General features: G+C 41.7%; 1 protein-coding gene across 1 annotated transcript; it reads right to left on the bottom strand.

Annotated features, from left to right (window-relative positions):
• Positions 1 to 636: 636 nt before the first annotated feature.
• Positions 637 to 21684, bottom strand: SNX18 (sorting nexin 18). The gene is made up of 2 exons (XM_058823745.1): positions 20116 to 21684; positions 637 to 3195 (listed from the first exon to the last, which is right to left on the bottom strand). The coding sequence occupies exons 1-2, from the start codon at positions 21659 to 21661 to the stop codon at positions 2942 to 2944; spliced, it is 1800 nt and encodes a 599-aa protein (XP_058679728.1). The 5' UTR covers positions 21662 to 21684; the 3' UTR covers positions 637 to 2941.
• Between the last annotated feature and the right edge of the window lie 1391 nt (positions 21685 to 23075).

Consider the following 23075-nt stretch of genomic DNA (forward strand, 5'->3'; position numbering starts at 1 on the left):
GTTCAATGTCTGATACTGTGGCACCCAGAAGTGCCCCCAGCACTGGAGGTGAGGCTGCCCCAGTGCAGAGCAGAGCAGGACAATCCCCTCCCTTGCCTGGCTGCTGATGCTGTCCCTGATGCCCCCAGGACACGCTTGGCCCTCCTGGCTGCCAGGGCACTGCTGGCTCATGTTCAGCTGGCCATGGACCAGAGCCCCAGGGCCCTTTCCATGGCACTGCTGCCCAGCCTCTCATTACCCAGCCTGTCTGTACATCCAGGGCTGCCCCATGCCAGGTGCAGAATCTGGCACCAGCCCTTGTTGAACTTCAGATGGTTGGTGATTGCCTGGCCCTCTGAATTGTCCATCTCTCTGTTGGGCTTCTCTGCCTTTAAGGGCATGCACAGTCACTTCCATCTTAGCCTCATCATCAAACTTAGTACCCCTTTGAGTTCTGTGTCCAAGTGATTTATGAAAACAGTGAAGAGCAAGGGGCCTGAGATGGAGCTCTGTGGAACCCCACTGGTGACCAGTCACCAGCCTTATGCAACACCCTTTACTGCAACTCCTTGTGCTCCACCCGTCAGCCAGTTCAACTCTACAGTGACTGAGGAAAAGAAGAAAACGCTAATATAGATGTAGACCAGAACCCTTCTGTACTCTGCAATAATTCAAACCAGGATTCCAACCAAAATTTTCTGGTACATCAAATTTAACCAATTACTACACTCACTTTTCCTGTACTCAAATAAATTCACAAATGAGAAAGTAAGGTGAAGGCCATGACAGTTTATTAGGGAAAACTGTACCTGTCTGATAACGTTGTATGAATACATATCACAGCTTAATTTCCTCCTGGACATGAACATGTCATTAATACCAGCCTCCTAAAATACTTCTACTGAACCAAGATCAATTTCTGAACAGGTCTTAATATCTCCACATAGAATCAGCTTGATTATAGTCTGATCTAATTACTGTAAAGACATTTAGTAAAACAGTATGTGGCTTAAGCAAACATTAGCCATGGAACTCAGCTTAAACCTAGCTCGTGACTCTGTCACATAAATAAATGATGTATGGGAAAGTAGGAGTACTGCTGGGAAGAGCTGTTAGGGGAAGTGGTGAGTTTTGAATGTAGAATGAGACACCATGAGGAAGGTAAAGAGCAAGTCAGCTCTATGACTGTGGTCCTTATTTTATGGTCAATCGTGTTTGCAGAACTGTTTCAAAAGGCTGGAAATGGAGTCTTTCCTCACTGATTGTCCTTTCTTTTACAAATACTTGCTTTCCCCTCTTCATTATTCTATATTTTACTGCTTTATGCGTGTACTAGAAGCACCACCAAACACAGCTTGTGCAAAACAGCCATCTCCAAAAATTTGGAGGTGAATCTTAGAGCCAAAACTACATTCTTCAGTTATTCCTCTGAAAGAGAGGTGCGGGGTTAAACTACAAAACCTCACATGATCATTTGAAAGAACTGCACATTTCTGCTGCATAGGTGAGGAATGATTTGTACTTAACTGTAACTGTTGCTCAACTTCCTTTTCCAGGCTTTCATTTGTTTAAGCTATTTTTGATTAATGCAATTAAACAAAAAATAAACATTTTGCTTCCTTGCAAAGTTTTCTTATTTTTGTTCAGGAGAGAAAAGATAGGATAAACAAAACCCCTCTTTCATACTGACTTATAAGAAGGAAATCAATAGGCAAGAAATACAGACTTAATTCAAGGGAAATAAGCCATAAACCTCTTTAAAAGATAGTGTTTACATATCTATAAATGCACCCTGCTTGTCAAAAATATTTATACAAAAATTAAGACAATTGTTAATTCTTGAGTGTTACAAACATAAAAATGCCACCTGTTTTCCAAGTCAGTTCAGCCAAGCCTTCAGATAATTTATTTATTGATAATCCCCAAAAACTTTTTCCTTAGTAAACTAATGAATCACAGTGGAGTTTAAACTCAGACAACTGGCAGTGCAGATGCAAGTCTGAAGTTAAACTGAATCAGCAACTGAACAAAGCGCAAATAATTTGAAATTTAAAAAAAATGTTGCAGCCACATAGCTTGCATTAATATCCCCTTGATATATGTAATTTTTATTAGGCTAGCTCTTCAACTTTCTACTTACAGTAATGCTGTATACCAAAAAAAACAACAAAAAGCAAAAAAAACCAAACAAAAAACACCAAAAAACCTCACCCCTTACTATTATTTCTTTCAGAAAGGGAATTAAGTGGTGTATTTTTGTACATGTGCTTAACATCCTAGTACATTTAACAAGTAGTCTCGATTTCCAGGGAAAGTGTGAATAAATTTAACTTTTCCCTTTTGAGCCAACATTTGTCGTAAGAAAGTACTTGCTATGCAAACTGGATGGCAGCTGAATTTTTTTCCAGTCAATGTGAGGTTTCATCATCAGTTCCTGTCACAGGCACCAACCCTTCATTCATTTAATCACAAAAAATGTGACTTACTAGAAAAGGAAAAATAGAGTCTAAAGGCACAGAATCACATAGCTGCTCTAGTAGGAGTCTGTAAACAGAGAATTGCCTGAATTTAGGAAATCCACATCTAGGAAAGTAAAAAGGCATCTGAAGCAGGCATTTATCTAGCCAACTTCCTTAAATACCCAAAGGGCTTTGAGGTCTATGAAGTATGCACTAAGATACCGTATTTCAAAAAGCAATAAGGCAAATAGTATACTCATTATTTCAAAAAAGTTACAATGGTGTAGGCATACACAGTATAACTTAGTTACAATGCGTGGTACTGTTTCTACTACATAGCCCTATAACTGTTTCCTTTCTACATAATCAGAGATTAAACCCGGGTTCCAGGTGAACACAAACCCATCCTTGTACCGCCATCTACCACTGGCAGCAGCTCTTCAGCAGCATTTGCTCTGCTGCCTGGGTCACGTTCATGCTGAGCAAAGTCCACAAATCAGGGACTAAACACTGTCATACTTGTGAAGAGCTTCTTCTAGCTTTTGTGTCACTTTTTGAAAAAAGAGTATTTGCTGTTGCAAGAAATGCTGCATCTGTGATTTAAAGTCCCTCACACGAATTTTGTGGAAATGATTAATTTCTGCGAGGGTTGCAAAGGAAATAATGTTACAACGTTCTTGAATGCCCTCAGCTTTTTGGAGCTCCATCTTCCCCTCTTCCACGTGCCGCTTACTCTCCTTTACTTTGGTAAGGGCTCCTGTGTAAAGAACAAAATGAAACAGTTGAACTGTGAGGACCATGTAGACTTGACTACTGAACTTTAACAAGTGATTTAATAACAACAAGGATTTGTATAAGACTTATTCTCAGTGTATTTACAGGTGTGCACAGACATATGTGTAAATGAAAGACAATAAAACAAATGCTTTTTAATGTAAGAAAAATCACAGACCAGTGGATCCTGGGTAAAAAATAAAACTCAATACTTTTTTAAGGCTCAAGCATACTAAAGTTACTAGAAATCCTATTTTACAACCTTAAAAATCAGATGGTGTCTTCTGAGAATATATTATCATTATACCAGTAGAAGAGTAGTGAAAGCCCAAGAAAACTAGTCAGATCAAAATTTAAGCCTACGTAATTACCAGAAAAATAACCTTGTTAAGAACTGGACTATGTGAAATATCCCTTTCCCAATCCTTGTGAAATGTCAAAAGCAAATCTTAATACACAAAATCTTGTCAAAACATGTTTTTGCTTTTACACCAGAGATACTCCAAAACTAATTATTGATTACCAGAGAATCTAAAAGCTTATCTCAAAATCATAGATGCCCAAGCAGACTTTACACTTACACAGTGTTATAAAACGTAGTAGAAAAGCAGAGTTACAGAATTGACAATCCTCCCTCTCCAAATAGCTAATGAAGGCACACACATCCTACAAAAGCAAAGTATCATCCAAAACAGACCCTACCCAAAGCAGAGCCATCTTAAGACATTCATATTGGACTCCATTTCCCACAGATCAACTTCTTCGCCTTACTTATTTTATTCATATAACTAAACCAAATCAGACTAGTACAGCTTTTATCATCTCACTACATTCTTGTTCCTGTAAATATTTGTAATGTCGTAACTCTCCTATCAGATTACACTTCTTACATGTGACTACAGCACGCTGCCTGAAGGCCAAGGGCAGTCTCTGTCTCTGGGGGCTGCAAGGCAGAAGCAGTGTTCCACACCTTCCTGGCTCCCATGGCACAACAGTGGGATGGCTAAGAGCTTGGCACTGGCTGCTTCTGCTGATTAACCTCATCATCTCCAGCCTGGCTCCAAAAACATCACTGAAAAACCTTTTCCACATGCCGTGGTGCTGGCAGTGACACTGTGCCAGAAGATCTGTATGTTGTCCTCTAAGGAATAAGGAATCTGTGAGGTAGGGTATGATCTGAAAAACACTTAATCCCTTCTCCTACAAGAAGAACACTTCTTTCAAAAAATTTAGGCTTAGCGAAATTTTTTCTGTGCTCTGTGAAAAACTGAAATTTGGGACTTACTGGAAGCCAGATGTAGCTGGTTAAATAAACATGACAATTCTTCAGTTGTGATGTGGGAAACAGCTTTAGATGTTATTTCTAAAATGACCAAACTGAAAAAGAAATACTGAAATTCACAGCATCAGCAGCTGAAAGCGTAAGTATGCTATGAAGCATGTATAATCTTCAGATTATTTTACATCAATAAAAAACATACCCTACAAAACACAACTGCTCTCCAGACAAGATATTTTATGTATTTTTTGCTATCAAAAATAAAAGAGAAAGATTTATAATTAGTGAAGCAATCCAGTGGGGAAAGTCACTAACACTGCTCTATTAATGCATGTGGATCATACTGGCCCTGTAGTGGAATTACTTTTAAAACCTGGACAGACTTTAACCAGATGTCAGCAATATATGACAAAGCTCATACATATGCTTTAGTATAAAGCTGTACTTTATTGCTTGTTTTTTTTAATGCCTTTAAATTAAACTTTTAATTATACCTGAGAATTAGTAATATAATTAATCTTAAAATAACTCTATAGAGGGATAATATTATCTTATTTGAGGACAGTCAAAGAATTCTCCCTAAACACAGAGAAAAACACCTAAAACCATGTCCTTTTCTCTAAGAAGAAATTATTTGTTTTAAAATGTCATTTTTAAGCTGTTCAGCATCTACTGACATTTGCAAGACTTAGCTTAGCAAATCCAAAGTAACAAAACTTATTAGTTTTCATGGCTTTGAAAGCAGCTTAAGTAACAAAAAATTGCCCATTTTTCTCCAAACACCTTTCCATAATCTACACTTCTTGTACTTTGATCTATGTGAGCAAGACCCTGAGCGGGAATAGAGATTTCTCCATGTGGAAGGTTCAATGATTCATCCTACAATGAACAGAAGACAGGGAATTGGGGAGTGGAGAGCAGCCCCTTGTGTATATCCCTTGTGAAGAGAAGGGTTCTTGTGCAGAAATGCCTCAGTAGGTGATGGTAACCTTTAAGGACTCCCAGCTCACAACTCTGGACCTGCTGCAGCCAGGTTGCAGACCAGCAACTGCCCCAGCTCCACCCTCACCAACTGATCCATCCCACTCAGCGCCCACTCTGGCACCTCACAGCTCCTGCTGCCACCCTGGGGTGCGACACTGCTGGGAGCAAGGCCCACTGGCCTACAAGTACACCTGCAGAGATTGATCCTGGCTTCTGATTTTAATTATGTGAATACCTAGTATTGGTTTGGACAACAAAAAAAGGGAAGATGTATTTAAAAGAAAAGAAGGCTGAATCACAGCAGTCAGAGAAAAGACTAAAACTTATTTAAGGAAGAAGAAACAGAAGGAGTCACCTCCCAGGGCATATTACCTCAAGGAAGCCTCCTGCAGAGTACATGCCTGGGATAAATATATACCAGTGCACTGTTCCCAGAGGGATGGAATACATAAAAATAAATTCTTGGGCTTTTTTTTAGATCCATATGTACAGATTCTGTTCAATCTTGCTCATGCATTTGAAGACCTTCTGTCAGGAGTTACTTCCCAGCGATAGGAACTAGCTTTCAACAAGTGAAGAGGGCCTGGATTAAAAATGATGCAAAAAACTGTGCCACGTCTATTTCTGTTCTTAAAGGTGGGGAAAAGCTTATATGAATGCTGTTTGTCACTGCCCAAATCCTTACAGTAAACAGACTCCTATACTCACTGCAGCTAGGGGTTTAAAAGATATTCAGATTTCAGTTCTTGTTTTGAAATATGAAATTAGACAGCACAAGATGATACAAACACATTCAACAAGGAACATTCATGCTAGCAAAATTAGTGCTAGTGTATTGTGCTAGAAGCCAAGAAAACAGGAACAATGCAGAGTTCTCAATAGAAATAAGTAATTTCAAGCCATAAAACAGTGTACTAGCAGCAACTTAAATGGGTGCAAAGGAGTTATGAGGAAAAAATAAGTGTATTGAGACAGTAAGCTACTCATGCAAATATGAGATTGCTATGAGGTAGAAGGAGTTGTACACATTCAGGAAAAGAAAATATCCCGAACCCAAAAGCACTTAGGTTTGGGTCAAGCAATCTATTTTCACATCATCTGCAGTTTTATTCCAGTAACAAAAGTTTTGAGATTGTGTGATGTGTCAGATAAGGATGGGTTTGGATACATATACTCAATTTCCCTCCATACAGTTAGTACACGTGTACTCCTGTGAACCCAGGCTGATGTATATGCATCTCCAAGTCCAAGCTGCAGCCTCAGCGTGGCCAGAAGGCAGAAGTTTTGGGGTTCCTTTCTTGCAGATTGCAATCCAGACTCCTTTTCACTCAATTCCTTAATCTCCTTAGGAAGGCAGGCTTGTCCTGTGCCTACAAGCCCATGCAATCAGAATCCAAAGAGCAGTGATACCTGCAAAGGATGTAACATCTTTCCCTTTCCACCTCTTCTCAAAACACCCAAACATCAGCTCTCAAGTGCTGCATGCAACAGATAGGAGTGAAACATCAGCTGTGTCCAAAGCTACTAATCCACACAAAGAATTCTTCAGGGCAGGACCCCTTTTTTTGCTCTCTGTTTGCACAGTGTTTACCACAATGACATCTGTTTCATGGCAGGGCTTGCTCCATTCTTAAAAAACACAAACAGTACATTGCTGTAGCAGCAGCAATTTAACTGCATACAGTAATGCTGCACATGGATGAAACACAAAGAAGCATCAGTTCAACACTGTTAAATACAGCACCTGAAGCAGTGTTAAGCACCAGCTGAATTTACTGGGGTCTGAAATCCACTGTCAATCTCAAGAATGCATTAAGTCAGCAATATATCAAAGCCTTCAGTATCTCACTTCAAAATATTCAACTTGAAAACTCACCCACTTGTAAGAGCCAGCAGGTTATGTTTTTACACCCCATGATTGTAATGCCTTTATCATTGCAGCTATTAAAGTATCTCTTTCACAGTGATAAATTACACTAAAACAGAGCAAACATTTTTAAATGATCTCTCAGCAGCTGTACCTCAGAAATCTTGTGCCAATAAACTTATCTATGCAATAAATATTTCATCTTTCCATTACCAGCACGCTATAAAATAACATTGAGTGCACTACTTACTAGAAGGTAAAACAACATAGTTTCCACACCATTCATATGTCCAGCATATTAAATACTCTAATAGGATGCATAATGTGTCCTTCAAAGCACTTTAATGAAGAGAGAGCTTTGAACTTGTCAAACAACTCCCTTAGCTTTACTTTTCTTACAAGAAATCTAAGAAACCGTCTCTAATGGAAAAGGAAATAAACATATTAATGATGCTACTTTCATAAAAAGATGTAGAAGCAGATAATGTGACTAGAAACATTTTCTTTTTCCTTACTTAATGATGAAATCATTTAACTAGAGATCTTTGCTTAAAGATGTGAAAAAGCAAACCCTAGGTAGCTCACGTGCATGGAAACAACATTATTTCTAATCCAGCAGAGTGCTGCCAGAGCAAGTTGGTCTACGTTGTTGTCCCTCTTACTCCAGATCTAGCAAAGATGTTGTTTCAAGATGTCTCAAATGACTAATCCAATAAAAGAATGCAAGTGGCCTGGGGAGAGAGATGATGCCTTAGCTCTATCATTGGCTTAGCTATGTGATCCGGGTCAGCTCTAGGTTACACAATCATTAGCTCCAACACAAGGGAAATTGCAGAAGTATTTTAGGAGGGTCCTGTTTTCAGCTAGGGTAGAGTTAGTGTCTTCTCACTACTGTTACAGTGCTGTGTCTTAGATTCCGAGTGAGAATGGTGTTGATAACACACTGATGTTTGGGTTTTTGCTATGGCATGTTTCCGAGTCAAGGATTTCCTTTTCTGCCTCCTAGTCCATGTTCTGCCAGTGAAGAGGTGCACAAAAGAAAACTGGACATTAGTTGGGCAAGTGATTGGAACTGACCAAAGGAACATTCCATTCCACAGAAGCCATGCCCAGGATATAAACTGGGGGGGTTACCCAGAAGCACAGCAGATCTGGGTTTGAGAGGGGGTCTGGCAGTCAGTGAGTGCTGAGCAACTGCATTGTACATCACCTGTTTGTTTCCTTTTTATTGTCATTATTATTAATTACCATTATTATTGCATTTTACTTTAGTATCAATTACTAAACTGTTCTTATCTCAACATACAAATTTTACTTCGAGTCTCCTCCCCATTCCACTGGGGTTAAGGTGGGGGGAGAGAGAGGAAAGGGCTGAGTGAGCAATTGCTCAGTGCCTAGCTTCCAGCTGTGCTCAAACCACGACAATGAGATAACACATAGTGTGAAATCCAACTCTGAAAAAATCCCCAAACTTCTCCTTCTCAATCGAAAGTGAAATAGTAACAGAACAGAGATTTTGCCTCACTGACAGATTATTTTCTTAAGAATGCTCTGAACACTGATTAACAAAAGAAGCCTAACACTGAGATTCTGCAAATTCTTTACATTTTCTGGCCAAGATTTATAATGGGAAGCAGCATAATAGGAATTTGCCTGAAATTAAAACCAGAAGACAGGGGAAAAGTACCATTACAGTTATTAATATTGGAATGAGTTGCTTTTAAAAAAAGTCTAGTATTACAGTTTTACACCAAAAGAAGTAAGTGATTTTCAATACCAAAGGCAAAATTCTGCCACTTTCTTTTGCTAAGTGCCAAGACAATAGTTTTCAAACCCAGTCTTTGCATTTAAAAGATGACATTCTCCTTTAGGGCACAAAAACACTTTAAAAACATTCCCTTTTGCATAGTGAAATGTCAAAAATATAAAACTCAAATGCATCAAACTGCAATTACTTTAGTATTATAGAGATTTTTGTAGATACATGAAAATGGCTATAATGCTTTTAGAACCTGCAACCTAACAATAGTTGAAGAAGTGATCTTTGTTTTCCCTTTGCTTTTTTTGTTACCCATTGCTCAAAAAAAGCCCAGAACAGCATAGTACTATCCTGTAAATTTAGGTTTATAAATTACAGCACTCTGCTGACATCTAGATCAACACTGACTACAGAATTATTAAAATCAGACATAATTATTTGCTCTTTCAGTTACCCTGCTGCAAAGCTTATTGAAAGCTGGCACTAAAAAACACATTTTTCAGTTAAAAATCAAGTTGCTTCCTAATTTACACAACTCAACAGCTCACACAGTCTTTGCTAGATATTTCAGGACATTAATTAGCTGTAACCTCATCTGATGGTCTTAACTTATAAATTCATTTAATTAACATAAACCAAATTAACAATGATGCTAGAATACACAGTGTAAAATGTCATTTCTTCAAAACTACCAGTGTGACTGGTAGTCTAACTAATATCTTTTTAAATAGTATGATTATTAAGATCTGATTAGACTCATTAAGCATACATTTGTCAGTTCGTGTACACAGAGGAAAAGGTGATTTATTTACCCAAATCTACAAGGACTGTAATCATACCTGTGCATGTTCAGAGAGTGTAAAATGATCACACTACTAAAAAAATATTTAAATGTCTAACTGTCAATGTGCTTTTCAGTCCAGAGTACCCCAGAGGAATCTATGAGCCTTGATGTGTAGCACCTAAAGTACCAATGTTTTGCTGGGCCATGGTACACCACACTGCTATGTGAGCAGATGCCATAGCTTGCTTTTGGAGGAGTTGATAACAGAAAATGAGAGCAACATGGTCTAGTAAATGAAAGAAACACCACAGAATTATCATTTTAATCCATCTACCGCCCCACATAATGCCATTAATAACATTTTTTAAAACCCAACGAAACATAATGCTAGGTAGCCACATAGAAAAAGTGTGTAAAATGTGATTAATATTTTCCATTCAAATGTTGAATGCAGAGATGTTAAAACTGTTATCTTCTGATGCATTGTACACTAGCAGTCTTCTAAGCAAACAAATGACCGTATTTTAGACACTAAAGCATGTTTAAACTGACTGTAAAATCCAGTTAAACTATGTGTACAGCTGTCTGTTATCACAAACATAACATTTTGCACCACAGCCTGAGAGGCAAATGCTAACTAATGCTGGGTTTGCCCAGTTCTAAGGCATTCTGTACTTTTTGGCATTCACATGTACCATTCAAAAGACTTTTTCTTTGGTGTGGTTTCAGCTGGCAGTGCAGACTAGGGGGACCAAAAAGAGTGAAACATAAACTAGACTGGTCACCAGAAACACAATACATTTGCCCATTAGAAAGGCAGTCATGTTTTTTAGGACCACACTTGAAAACCTAGGTAATTGGAATTTGAAGAAGTACCAAGATGAAACCTTTCAGTCATTTTTAGTACTTCTCATTAGTTTACATGTAACTAGGGCATCAACAAGCTTTCTAATACAGAACTACTCTGCTTTTCCAGAATTGGAGTTGGTCTATTACAATTCAGTTGTCACAGGTTTTGTGAATTTTTCCTAATTAGGATGCTAGGAACAAGCACCTTATGTTAGAAAGGTGCTCCAGAGTTTTAACAGCTTTTGTAAAAGCTCTGTTCATACTGCAGATTTCAAGACAACAACCATCAGAAATTATGCTGTCCATGGATAAAATAAATTAATTTTCAGTAGAAATAGTTAACAACGAATGAGCAGAAATGTCTCCTCCTTCTCCTCCTCTCCAAAATGGATGTGAGCACTATTACATTAAATGCCAACTTCTTTCCTTGTTACAAAAAAATTTGTGTAAGATTCATGGGAAGTGGATGGACAGGGGAACCAGGTAACACTGTGTATCAACATCCAACTATTACTGAGACAAGTAAGTATAAATTCAAGTTCCATTGATCTTACATCACTGCTTTATTGGGGCACAATGAAACACCTACTTTTGGACGTTGTTTTCTGTTAAGACTAAAAGGGAAGCAAAGAACAACTACAACTTACAGTGTTTGCTTGTCCACTATCATCTGTTTAGCTCCATTACTGTCATAAGATGAGCAAATAAAACATGTATAGGCAGTTTAACATAAATTCATATAAAAGAGTCAAGATACAAATGAAATGCAGGTACTGGTTTTTGATATCCTAGTACCCTTTAACTGCCCTCTCTTAGATTTCTGAACGTTTCTCAGCAAGAACAAAAAGAAGTTTTCTTGTTTGAAAAACTGCATTTTCTGCAGTTTCTCTGTATAAACAAAAATAAGTAGAATTTCTGTAGCAGAAAAAAACATACAAGGTAAGCCATAATTAATGTAACCCATTAAAATATGTTAAATAATACAAAAGCAGAACATGTGAAAATTTTAATATAATGCTATACTTACATTATTTAAAAGAAAAGTTTCTTTAGTATACTGCTAGTTATAGGCAGCATAGCTATTCATGCATATAAAGATTCAAAATCACAAACACTCTAAAAACATCAGAATAGTACAGAATAGTAAGTTGCTTTTACTATGGGACAACAAAGAAATGTAAACTCCGAATCACAGGATGAACCTGCTTTTCACATTGTTAATGAACTGCACGCAGGCATAAAAAGCACAGCTCAGTTCACCATGATTACAGAAGCTGTCCACCCATTATGTGTACCTACTTAAAACAAAGGCTGAAAACATCACACTTCCTCCTGTTCTGCTATAATAACAACCCAAAGCCACTGGCAAGAACTGAACAGATTGTTTAAATGTTGGTAGGTTGTTTGGGGTTTTTTTCCATTTTATTTAAGTCCTCATGGCTTTTATGAAAGATACAAACAAGACCGCATAAGAAAGCATGTGCCATTTGTTTGCTCTAGTCTGCTGATAAGGCTCATGTTTGGGAACTCAGCCAAATGTAATTTCATATTTTTTTCAATTAAAATTTTCAAATTCTGTGTTATTTGAACCAGGAAATTTAAAATACATAAGATGCCAACTGGCTAAGTTTACACAGTCAGCGCTTACTGACTTGGCATTTTAACTGCTCAAACAAAGTCTAACAATGAAGTCATGGAAAGATGCTGGAAAGGCTGAAACATGTCCTTGTTCTAAAGGTTATAAAGGTGACTTACAAACTAAAAAAGTTAGGCAACTTGTTTGGTTTTGATAATGTGCTAACAAAGAACTGGAAGAGCTCTGGGAGCTTCTTTCCATTTTCAGTCTACCAATTCCTGTCTCCCATATTTGGATAGAAGCTCTATCAGCCAAACCAGGAGCACCCAGGGCTTCAGAAGAACCAGCCCTCTCTAGAGATTCTCCATATGTCTTTTAAAAGGCATTACTTTGGTTTTGAAGTAAAATTCCTCTTTCTACAGTATAATTTTTAATTCTTCAATGTCTACACTGCTGTACTACTCGCTCGTTGCTCACTGAGTCTTCCCAGTGGATAAAGCCTTACTACTTGTGGTGAGCACATAGTATTGGGACATCTTCTATGATCTGACTACAAAGCTGATGAAGATTTGTATTTAAATAAATATACGCTGCCTGTAGTAAAACCTACAAGTGTGAGCTCCAATCAAAACTTCTCCAGTTAGGACTAGCAGGGTAGACTGGACAGACCTTCTGGTGTGCAGTAATGCATGCAGTCTCTCCCATAGAAGAAACAGCTATAGTCTTCCTCTGATACCAGCAGGTTTTGAAAAAAACAACCCACTTGTGTGTTATTAGCCATGAAATGTCTCTGTTACTGAAAGCATATGATACCAGACCAGTTTCAGAAGGTAACAGGAAAATAACCCATCACAACAGCATGAATCTCGCTCCCTTAAAAAGCAACAGAGATTGTAAGGGAGTGGAAAAGGAAAATTAATCATACATTAAAAAGACAGATTTATCTTTCATATAGACAGGGCATAGCAGTCCTTTTTTTTCCCCTCTTACTGTTTTAATTTTCTTCAAGCAAAGGCATTGCTCAATATTACTCTTGTCCTCTGACTCTGACTACACACAAACTAAGGCAGCTGTAATTTTATACAGTTTCTAAATGTGAGGATTCTTTCACCTTTTAGCTCCATTTCCTTAAGGTTACGTTCAAATATTGGGTAATGCGGCAGCAAGCAGTGTTACATCATCATGTGACAGCTATGGGGAGGCTGACATGGCAAAAAAAAGAAGTTATCCAGGAGCATCCTTTCTCACCAAAGCTCCTACACAGATGAAACACCCATCTCCTTTTACTGCTGCAAGGGTCATCTGGCTAGGATTGCATGCCTAGCTCTTACCCAGCAGCTACCTGAGCTGAAGCCCATGCAAAATGTATTCATCTGAGGGACAGAGGAGGAAAAAACCCTACAAGGTGGATAATAGGAAAAACAGTGATGAGAAAAACCCTGTCTGCACAACAAATTTAAGAGCTTAGGAAGCAAGCATAAGAGAAAAGCACTGCTTTTATACTGTGATATAAAGTTTAGGTGCCAATATCAACCAGTCTGATTTATTCATTAATTCCAATACCAGTTCTTCATGGCAGGAGGAGGGAGAGGGGGGAAGCTGAAAATGTTAGAGAGTTCCAGGTTTCAGTGCTGTTTGGATTTTCCAGTGCTTTAAATTTTGATGCATTTCCATCTAGATAGATTTTCTACCTACAGTCTTGTAAATAATATAAAAACATATATGTAATATTTGTAAATATTACAAAAACACAGCAAGTGCATTCTTTAAAGCCTATGTCTAGAATTAAGTTTGCTTCAGGTAAATAAGACTATTTGCTTTATTTTACTTTTCACAAACAGTGATCAGAAAACAGTAAGTCCTTCAAGTATTTTTTAAAAATAATTCTCTTAAATCCTGGCATGCAAAGGAAATGGAATTGCCTGTATCTCAGGAAACATTTAGACCACTTTTTCAGGTCTCTTTAGTAAAAACCATAGCCAGAAATTTCTCAAACAAGAACATCATAATGTTAAGAGAGAAGAAATCTGGAAAACACAGATGAAACAGCATGTTAGTCAGTACTTCCTCCATGTTCATGAATTGCAAGAGGCCAATTATAGTAATTCCTAAAACAAAACTTGAAAGAAAGATATCCAAAACTCTGCCAACTTCTCTACCCTCACAAAGCAAATATGAAGACAAGAGAGCCAGACAAGAATGAGCTAGGACACTAGCATACACTGTCTCCAATTCCCACAAGTGCATGAATTTTCTGAACTTGCATGGGCCTGCAGTGAACATTTGTGCTGTACAGAAGTAGGAAGATTGCATCAAGTTAAGCAAAGCTTTAGCAATTAATACGTAGAAATTATTTCACCAAGAATGCCTAGGGAATTTCCCCAAGTAGACCTTAAATGCATAAAAGAGAAGGTATTAGCCATTACAAATGGGAAGCTGCTTTGCTTCTCAAAATTAAAAAAAAAGGAACCAGTATTTCTTGAACCATACACCAGTTCTGCAATAGAAAATGATAAATGCAGCTTAGTGTTTTGCACCTCTGGAACTTTATATCCCTCTTCTGCAAATGTTTCACCAGAGGCTAAAGAAAACTGTGTACAAGTGTTTCTGTCTAATATGTACCTTCCATTCCAAAAACCCCACATACATGCCCAAGTATCTTTTCATGCATGTACATCAGAAGTATTTACCTACAAGGAGCTCAGGGCTAGATGCACAAAAGTTTTGGGATATTTAGAAGCTTGAGACACCACTCTCCCATTGTCTACCCTATCCAGGCACTGGTTCTCCCTAATCACTTAATTTTCCAAATAAGACCTATAGAACAGAAGTCATTGTAAGGGATGTATGCCTTGATACTGATATGTTCTATACCAGCCTCAGTGGGACTCTCAAACCAAGTATTTCCAGATGGAAATGTGGGGTTTCCAACTTGCCACATTCTTTGCTGTAGGACTCATTCGAATGAATCCGAGACCCAGACTAGGGTGCACAAGACACCAAGAAAGGTCTCAAAGCATTGACCTGTTGATCCTCGACTGGCATGTGGTACAGAAATGTTCAAATACTTTGTCTGTCTCTTCTGTAGCCGGAACATTAACTCTTCCTGCAGAAAATTACTTAAACTCTAGGAACTCAAGATGAAAGAAAAGGAATCCTGTAAAATCTCCTATTGAAGCTATTGCCATTTCATAAAATATCAATTAACAATATTAGTAAGATAGCTAACAGGTTGAAAATATTTCCACAGTCCGTTGGTACATGTGTTTTACACAAATTCTACAAATCAGATCACATATGATGTCCTCAGCATAGAAGGCAGAAAGACCTGAATCCCAAAACAATTAAAAGCACAACAGTTAACACATTTTCTTGGTTAGATGCAGACAAAGCAATGGCAAGGCTTACATGGCTTTGGTTCATAATTCTAGAGAAAAAGAAAAAGCCCACATATAGGGGAACTTTTATCTCTGTGGCTCTTTTTGCATAAGTTGCAGAAAGTTTTTAAACAAAACCTCAGACATGCAGAGTTCTCAGTCCATAGCACAAATTGCACTCAGAAATCATATTCAGCAGCTCTTCAGCTAACTGCAGTACAGCAAAAGCATAACAGGGCAAGACAGTTAAAATTACAGAATCACAGATTATGCCAAGTAGGAAGAGACCCAGGGTATCACTGAGTTCAACTCAGCCCTACAAAGGACATGCCAAGAGTCACACCAGGTGCCTGAGGGAATTGTCCAAATGGAAATCTCCAAAACAGAAGCCTGTTCTAGTGCCCAAAAACCATACGGGTGAACAACCTTTTCCTAATATTCAGCCTCGACCTCAACTGACACAACTTCAGGCCATTCCCTTGGGTCATGTCATCAATCACACAGAGATCAGTGCCTGCCCCTCCTCTTCATCTCACAAGGAAGTTGCAAGCTACAATGAGTTCTCCCCTCAGTCTTCTCCAGGCAGAACAGACCAAGTGATCTCAGTTATTCCTCATCAGGCTTTCCCTCCAGAACCTTCAACATCCTCATGACCCTCCTCTGGATGTTCTCCAGTAGTTTAATGTCTGATACTGTGGCACCCAGGAGTGCCCCCAGCACTGGAGGTGAGGCTGCCCCAGTGCAGAGCAGAGCAGGACAATCCCCTCCCTTGCCTGGCTGCTGATGCTGTCCCTGATGCCCCCAGGACACGCTTGGCCCTCCTGGCTGCCAGGGCACTGCTGGCTCATGTTCAGCTTGCCATGGACCAGAGCCCCAGGGCCCTTTCCATGGCACTGCTGCCCAGCCTCTCATTCCCCAGCCTGTCTGTACATCCAGGGCTGCCCCATGCCAGGTGCAGAACTTGGCACTTCCCTTTATTAAACTTCATATGGTTTGTGATTGCCCATCTAATTTTTTACGGTCTCTCTGCCCTCAAGGGAGTCAGCAGCTCCTCTACGTTTAGGGTAATCAGCGAACTTACTATTCCTTTTCATCCTTTGTCCAGGTCATGTATGAAGACGTCAAAGAGCACAGGCCTGATGATAGAGCCCTGTGGAACCCCCCCAGTGACAGGTCCCCAGTCTGATACCACCCCCATGCACTGTAACCCTTTGTGCCCAGCCCATGAGCCAGCTCTCACCCATCCCATGGTGTGTTTGTCCAGCTGTGAGCTGGACATTTTGCCCAGGATACAGTGAGAGAGAGCAACGGAAGCTTTAGTGAAATCCAAAAAGATCACACCAGCTGGTTTCCCTTGATCAACTTAGTGGATTACTTTGTTATAAAGACAGGAAGACTCAATAAGCAGGATTTTACTCTCATGAAGCTGCGCTGGATGTGACCAAGGACTGCATTGTCTTTCAGGTGTTTTTCAACACCTCTCAGAATAAGGTTCTTCAGAACTTCACCAGGCACTGACATCAGACTGACAGGCCTGTGGAAGGGGTCCTCCTTCTTGCTCTTCTTTAGAACTGGGACAACGTTTGCCAGCTTCCAGCCAGCTGGGACCTCTTAGGATTTCCAAGACTGCTCAAAAATCAATGATATCACCCCACCCTCTGAACATTCTTGGATGAATCCTATCAGGCCTCATAGATTTGCAGGGATCCAGCTTGAGTTGAGAGGGTTGGGAGTTGATCATTCTCACACTCATAGTTCTCCAGCTCTATGCACAGACACAGGCAAGCTTTGGTACAGCTGCCTTTGCTGTAGATCCAAGGGAATATCATCTTGGGTTTTATCAGAAGTAAGTAATATATTTGCATTATGTAGCAAAAAAAGAGCACTGCTTCTAATTTCAGGGTTCATAGTTTTAAAGGCATGGCCATTTATACAATGTATCAATCAGGCTGCTGCTTCTGCAACTTTTAAGGCCACTTTGGTGTAATTTTACTGCTTAATGAGCTTGTTCACTAGAAAATAAAACCCTTGAAGAAAGACATATCAACCCTATTTTTCATATGACTTCTTATCACAAACACAGTTTCATAGCTATTGACTATACAAACAGATATTTGTGTAGTCTATAGCGACAATATTATTTCTCAAAATTGGCAACTATCCCAGACAGTAAATTTAAAACAAAGCCTTTATGTTGCAAGAACACCAAACAGTTCATATTTTCATCTGAAGTTTACAGATTGGCATTGAAAAGCTGTACCTTCTTAATAGTACCCTTTAAGAGTAATAAACCAGCAATACGGAGCACAAAACATTACTCTCGGTTTTTGTCTAGTTTGCTGTCTGGTAACAGAAATAACAAAAACCACACAACTCATACAACTCTGTTCCGTCATGGCCATGTACACTCAAGAGACCACCCTCTGAAGCCCCTGCCATATTTCTATGACTACTATGTGCCATGGATGATACTGTGAACACAGTGCTAGCTCAGAGGCGCTGGAGCATTAACAGCTGCATGCAGGGGAGTTGGACATTTCTCCAATCCGCTCCAGGACAGTGCCTAGCCCAAAATCAACTCTACATACTTCATGCTCATGCACTGCTCTAGTTATTTACATGAACCTTCAGCAGTTCAGCAAAGTACAATTTACCAGTAAGCGTAAATTCAAATAGAACTACAAAAGAAATAAGGATGGTTTCAGCACATATCTTATTATTCCCAGTCCTCTCTTCAAAGGCTTGTTTCCAAAAATACTTCAGTGAAGACCTCCATATAACCTTAAAGCCTGAGAATATTTTATTTAAATAGTATATACAGTATGCTGGATTTTCACATCTAATACAAGTATCTGTCCCTTTATTTTTTCCAGAAGCTTACAGATAATCCTTTAAGATAACAACTCACTTTAACATGCTCTGCTCCCAAACAGGAGGCATTGCCAAGGCCACTCATCTCTCCAAATCTAAAATATTTGAAAGCTGTTATCAAAACACAATACGACAGCAGCTAGCAAAGAAAATCCTCAAATGCTAACCTTCACACCTCTCTTTCCTCTTCAAAATAAAATTAAGATTGTTCAAGTTTACACTCACAATTTTTGATATTTGACAGCATAATGGAAATCAGACTTTGATGCATACGATTTTTATGAAAAGCTTATTTGCTTAGATAACAACAAATTGTGCACTTTGTAGCAAATCTCTTTCCTCAGATGTTCCCAGCTATGCATACCTCTAGACAGCTGTCTTTCTGCTCTGTTGAAAAAACTTTTCCAACTCTTTTTACCAAACTTAGTGTACTGTTTTAGATGCAAAACTCCTGGAAATTTCATGTAAGAACAAAAAGACTGATTTGCTCTGGGTGACAATTCACTTGGGATTTAATCTCCAAAATAATTTTCTACAAAACTCATGCATTTTCTTGGGTAACTTATGGATAACCATTTCTGCAGAGCATATGTGATGTTTTATTGGCCTTGGTGTTACAACTGAAAGGCCCACACCCTCCTGAACTTTGAGTTGAAAACTACAGGTAAGGAAGATAACAAAAAAAAAGAATTAATGATGGACTTACCTACTTGCAATGGTAAAGAATGTATGACTATCAATAACTTAACAGTAGCATCTCCTCATATACAGTACTTCAAACTTCTGTTTCTCTGGACACGTGTCATTAGTTATACAGCAGATTTTTTTTCATTTTTGAATTTCTTTCTTTCTGACAGGTCACAAAGTACCTTACAACTAGCAATCTGAACTTGGGCAGTGTGTTTCAGCTAGAAAGATGCTGAAAGGATAACAGGTGACCAGCATCTGTTCATGATAATAAGGGTGAAGGTTGAACAACTAAGAACACTGTAGCTGACCATTACTATTTCACAAACACCACAGGACACTTGGTTGAACAAAGATGCCCCAGCAGCCTTAAACATCTCATCAGACTGACGCTGCAAAACACACACTTCCGTGTGCACCTTGAACAGAGTGGCCAATCAGAGGAGTACCTGCATCATCTTATTACTTCATATTCAGTATCTAATAGAAAAAGATTCAAGATACCTCACATACCTCAGAGTAATAGATGTTTGCACACCACTTGATTTCCAGCTTGTAAACAAGCCCAATAATTTTTAATATATAGGCAGTTTAGTTCAACGTGGTTACTTTGAGAGATATGCAGCCGAACACAGCAACTTCTCATCAACAAAACTCCCAACTATGTTTAGGCCTTTGGCACATAATAAAAATTCTCATTGATGTGTTTTTTGTATTTCTAGAGAGAGTTTACCTAAGCAAACACAGGAAGATTGAACACAAAGCCAGCAAGCCAGACACAAGGCAAATTTAGGCACTGGTTCCTATATCAGTTGCATGTCACTGGTACATAAAAGTTAAATTGTTTCAGAAAACACAAAAGGGTCTTACCTTTCTGCACATGGATGATGTCAGGAAAGTTGGCCAAATGCCCCTGATACAACGCTAACAAATCCATCACAGGATCTAGGTCCTGCCGGGGCTGATCTGCAAAGAGGTCCCCGATGGCATCATAGGCTTCTGCAGTGAAGGCTATGGCTTGGTTGAGGCCAACTGAAAAGGCTTGCTGGTCCAGCTCAAATGCCTGACTGAGGCACTTGAAGGAGTGCCCCACCTTCTGGTATTCCTTCTTGAAACCAGTGACTTGTTTGCGGGCAAACTCGTTGGCCGTGTGATTAAGTTGCAGGGCACTCTCATCCATCTTCTTGGTGAAGGCTTTAAAGCCATCCACCTGGCTTTCTACCTCCTGCAAGTCTAGGCTGGCCCCAGGGCCTGTGGGGACACTGATGGTCAGAAAAAAGTTGGCACCCACCATCTCATCCTTTTCAGCCTTGCGCTTGCCTTGTTTCCAGGCCTTCTCATCCGTGCTGGGACAGGTAAGGAAGTGCTGGAAGGCATCACACTGAGCGAGCACAGGGTGGCTGCACATGTGGTCCATCCACCAGGCCAGGCCTTTGCGACGTTTGGAGATGAAGTCCTCCTCAAAGCGGCCAGTGGCCTGCTTCTCTGGCAAGTGTGGCACGGAGATGACAGGGAACTTCTCAGCCAGGCGCCCATAGAGCCAGTCAAAGTGCTTGTAGCGACGGTGCACCTGCTGCCCGGTATGGCTGGGCACCAGCTTGTAGGCGATGTAGCTCTTCATGCCCTTGAATTTGGTCTGTTTGGTGGGGTCCTCGATGGAGCACTGGAAGGGGTACGGGTTCTCTTGCCACTCGGGGCCCCGGGGGCCCAGCACTACGCACAGCTTGTCCCCGTCCTTCACGAAGCCCGACGCCTCGCCCAGCACGAAGGCCTCTCCGCCGGACTTGACGAAGGTGGAGAAGCGATTGAGATTGCGGCTCACCGTGGCCGAGCTCTTGGCGGCGCCGCCGCCGCCGGGGGGGTGCGGGTGTCCCGGTGGGTGCCCCGCGCCGCGGGGGCCCAGGGATGGCTCGGAGCGGGTAGACAGGCGGTACCGGCCCGGGGCGCCGCCACCCGCCGCCTCGTAGTCGGGGTAGGAGCTGCCCAGGGCGCCCGGCTCGTCGGCCACCGTGGAGCTGTCGTCCCAGTCGTCGTCCCAGTCGTCATCGCTGCCCTGGCTGGGCTGGTAGGAGCCGCCGTAGGGCGGAAAGGGATACCCGGCGGGGGGCGGCGGGAAGGGCTCGGGCGGGGGCTGCTGCGCCGCCGGCTTGAAGGCGGCGGGGGGCGGCAGCGGCTCGAATCCGCCGACGGGAACGTTTGCGTAGCGGGCGGGCGGCGGCGGCTCGGCAGCGGGGGCGCGGATCACCTGTACATAAGAAGCGGGGAAGAGCCCGCGGTCCCCGCGGCTGTTGACGCCCTCCAGCCACCCCTCGATGTCCTGCTCGCTGCACAGGCTCAGCACCTCGTGCTCCCGCAGCGAGATCTCACCCGGGTTCTCCGATCTGAAGTCGTACAGCGCCCGCGCCCTCAGCGCCATCGCCGCCCACCGGGGCGCTCCCTGCGCCGCGGCCCCTCACCGCGTCGCGCTGGTGGGGCTGCCGCAAAGAGTGCCGCCGTTCTCGGGCTCCTCGTCCCGTCGGCGGCCTGCCCGGTGCAGCTCCCGGTGCGGGTCCGGTGCCGCTCCCGGAGCCGGCGGCGGGCGCGGGGCCGGGTCGGGCCGTCCCACGTCGCCAGTTGCGCTAATCCAGAGCCGAGCGGCAGGGCGGAGCAGCCGAGCGCAGAGCGGCCGCCCCCATCGATGGCCTCCCCCCCCCGCCTCCCCTCCCCTCCCCTCCCCTCCCCTCCCCTCCCCTCCGTACGCCCCCTGCCGGCCGCGGGCCCAGGGGGGCCGCGCCCAGCGCCCCTGGGCCCGGAGTGTCACAGCCCCGCCGGGCCTGCGCCGCTTGGCCACCGCCAGCGCCTCCCGGTCCCTCCAAGGCGCGTCAGCACTTCCCCGCGCCCGGCCGGGAAGCCTTCCTGAGCCCCCGCGTCTTGTTCCCGCGCTCCGGTGCGGCCGCCGCGGGAGCCGCGCCAGGCGGTGCTGAGGAGCCGCGCCGGTGCTGCTGGCGCTCCTCCGGCTGCCTGCTGCGGCCTGAGAAAAAGAATGTCAGGGTGCGTTTTGCTGGTGGATAATGCGTATTTTAGCCTTCGCAGAAAATGTAGTCATGCCACTGATGTTGGTTTTCTGCGGAACAGCCTCAGTCCGGTCGAGGTGCTTTTTTCCCTGCGTGATTATTTCCCCACCTGTTGCTCCTCTGTTGTCTAGTCATATGGATCCCATCCCGTTAATCATCTTTTACCTCTCTTTGGATCCCTAGGTAGAAGTTTATCTCAAAATTTCTACCTATTCACAAGCAATTAGAAGGAAGTGTTTCAGAGGAGATGTGACAAGTTTCTGGTCCCTAGTTCTTCATGTTTTCCCAGTAGCATCCAGGTATCCTCCTTATTACTCTGCCATAGTTTAGAGAGTATGTTACTTTAGAGATTTGTGTGGAATAATTTGTCTTCACCCGGAAGCAATTCACTGGAATGCTACAAGACCCACGGTTTCCTTTCACTGCTGGTTTTAGTGTTTGGTACCTGGGGTTTACTTTTTACACTTTTTCAGACCTTCATGTTCTCCACAATTAGTTCACATGTCATCACAGTACTTTCCTGTTACTGTTGCTCAGTTTGGCTACTCTATTTTTTTTTAATATGTCAGCTCACCCCAGTCTATGCATGTTAGCCCCAAACTCCTTTAATGCTTAAATCTGGAGGTCTGTTTTAATTACGGAGTACAATGACCAAAGAAACGTGTAATTCACCACACAACCAGCTCTTCAGTAGCCAGCCCTGTGGAACACGTTTGTGTTGCAGCAAGTTTACAGAGAGCAACTCTGAGTATCTGCAGCAGTGCTAAGGTGGCCTGG

This window comes from Ammospiza caudacuta, chromosome Z (genome assembly GCF_027887145.1).
Source record: "Ammospiza caudacuta isolate bAmmCau1 chromosome Z, bAmmCau1.pri, whole genome shotgun sequence".
NCBI lineage: Eukaryota > Metazoa > Chordata > Aves > Passeriformes > Passerellidae > Ammospiza > Ammospiza caudacuta.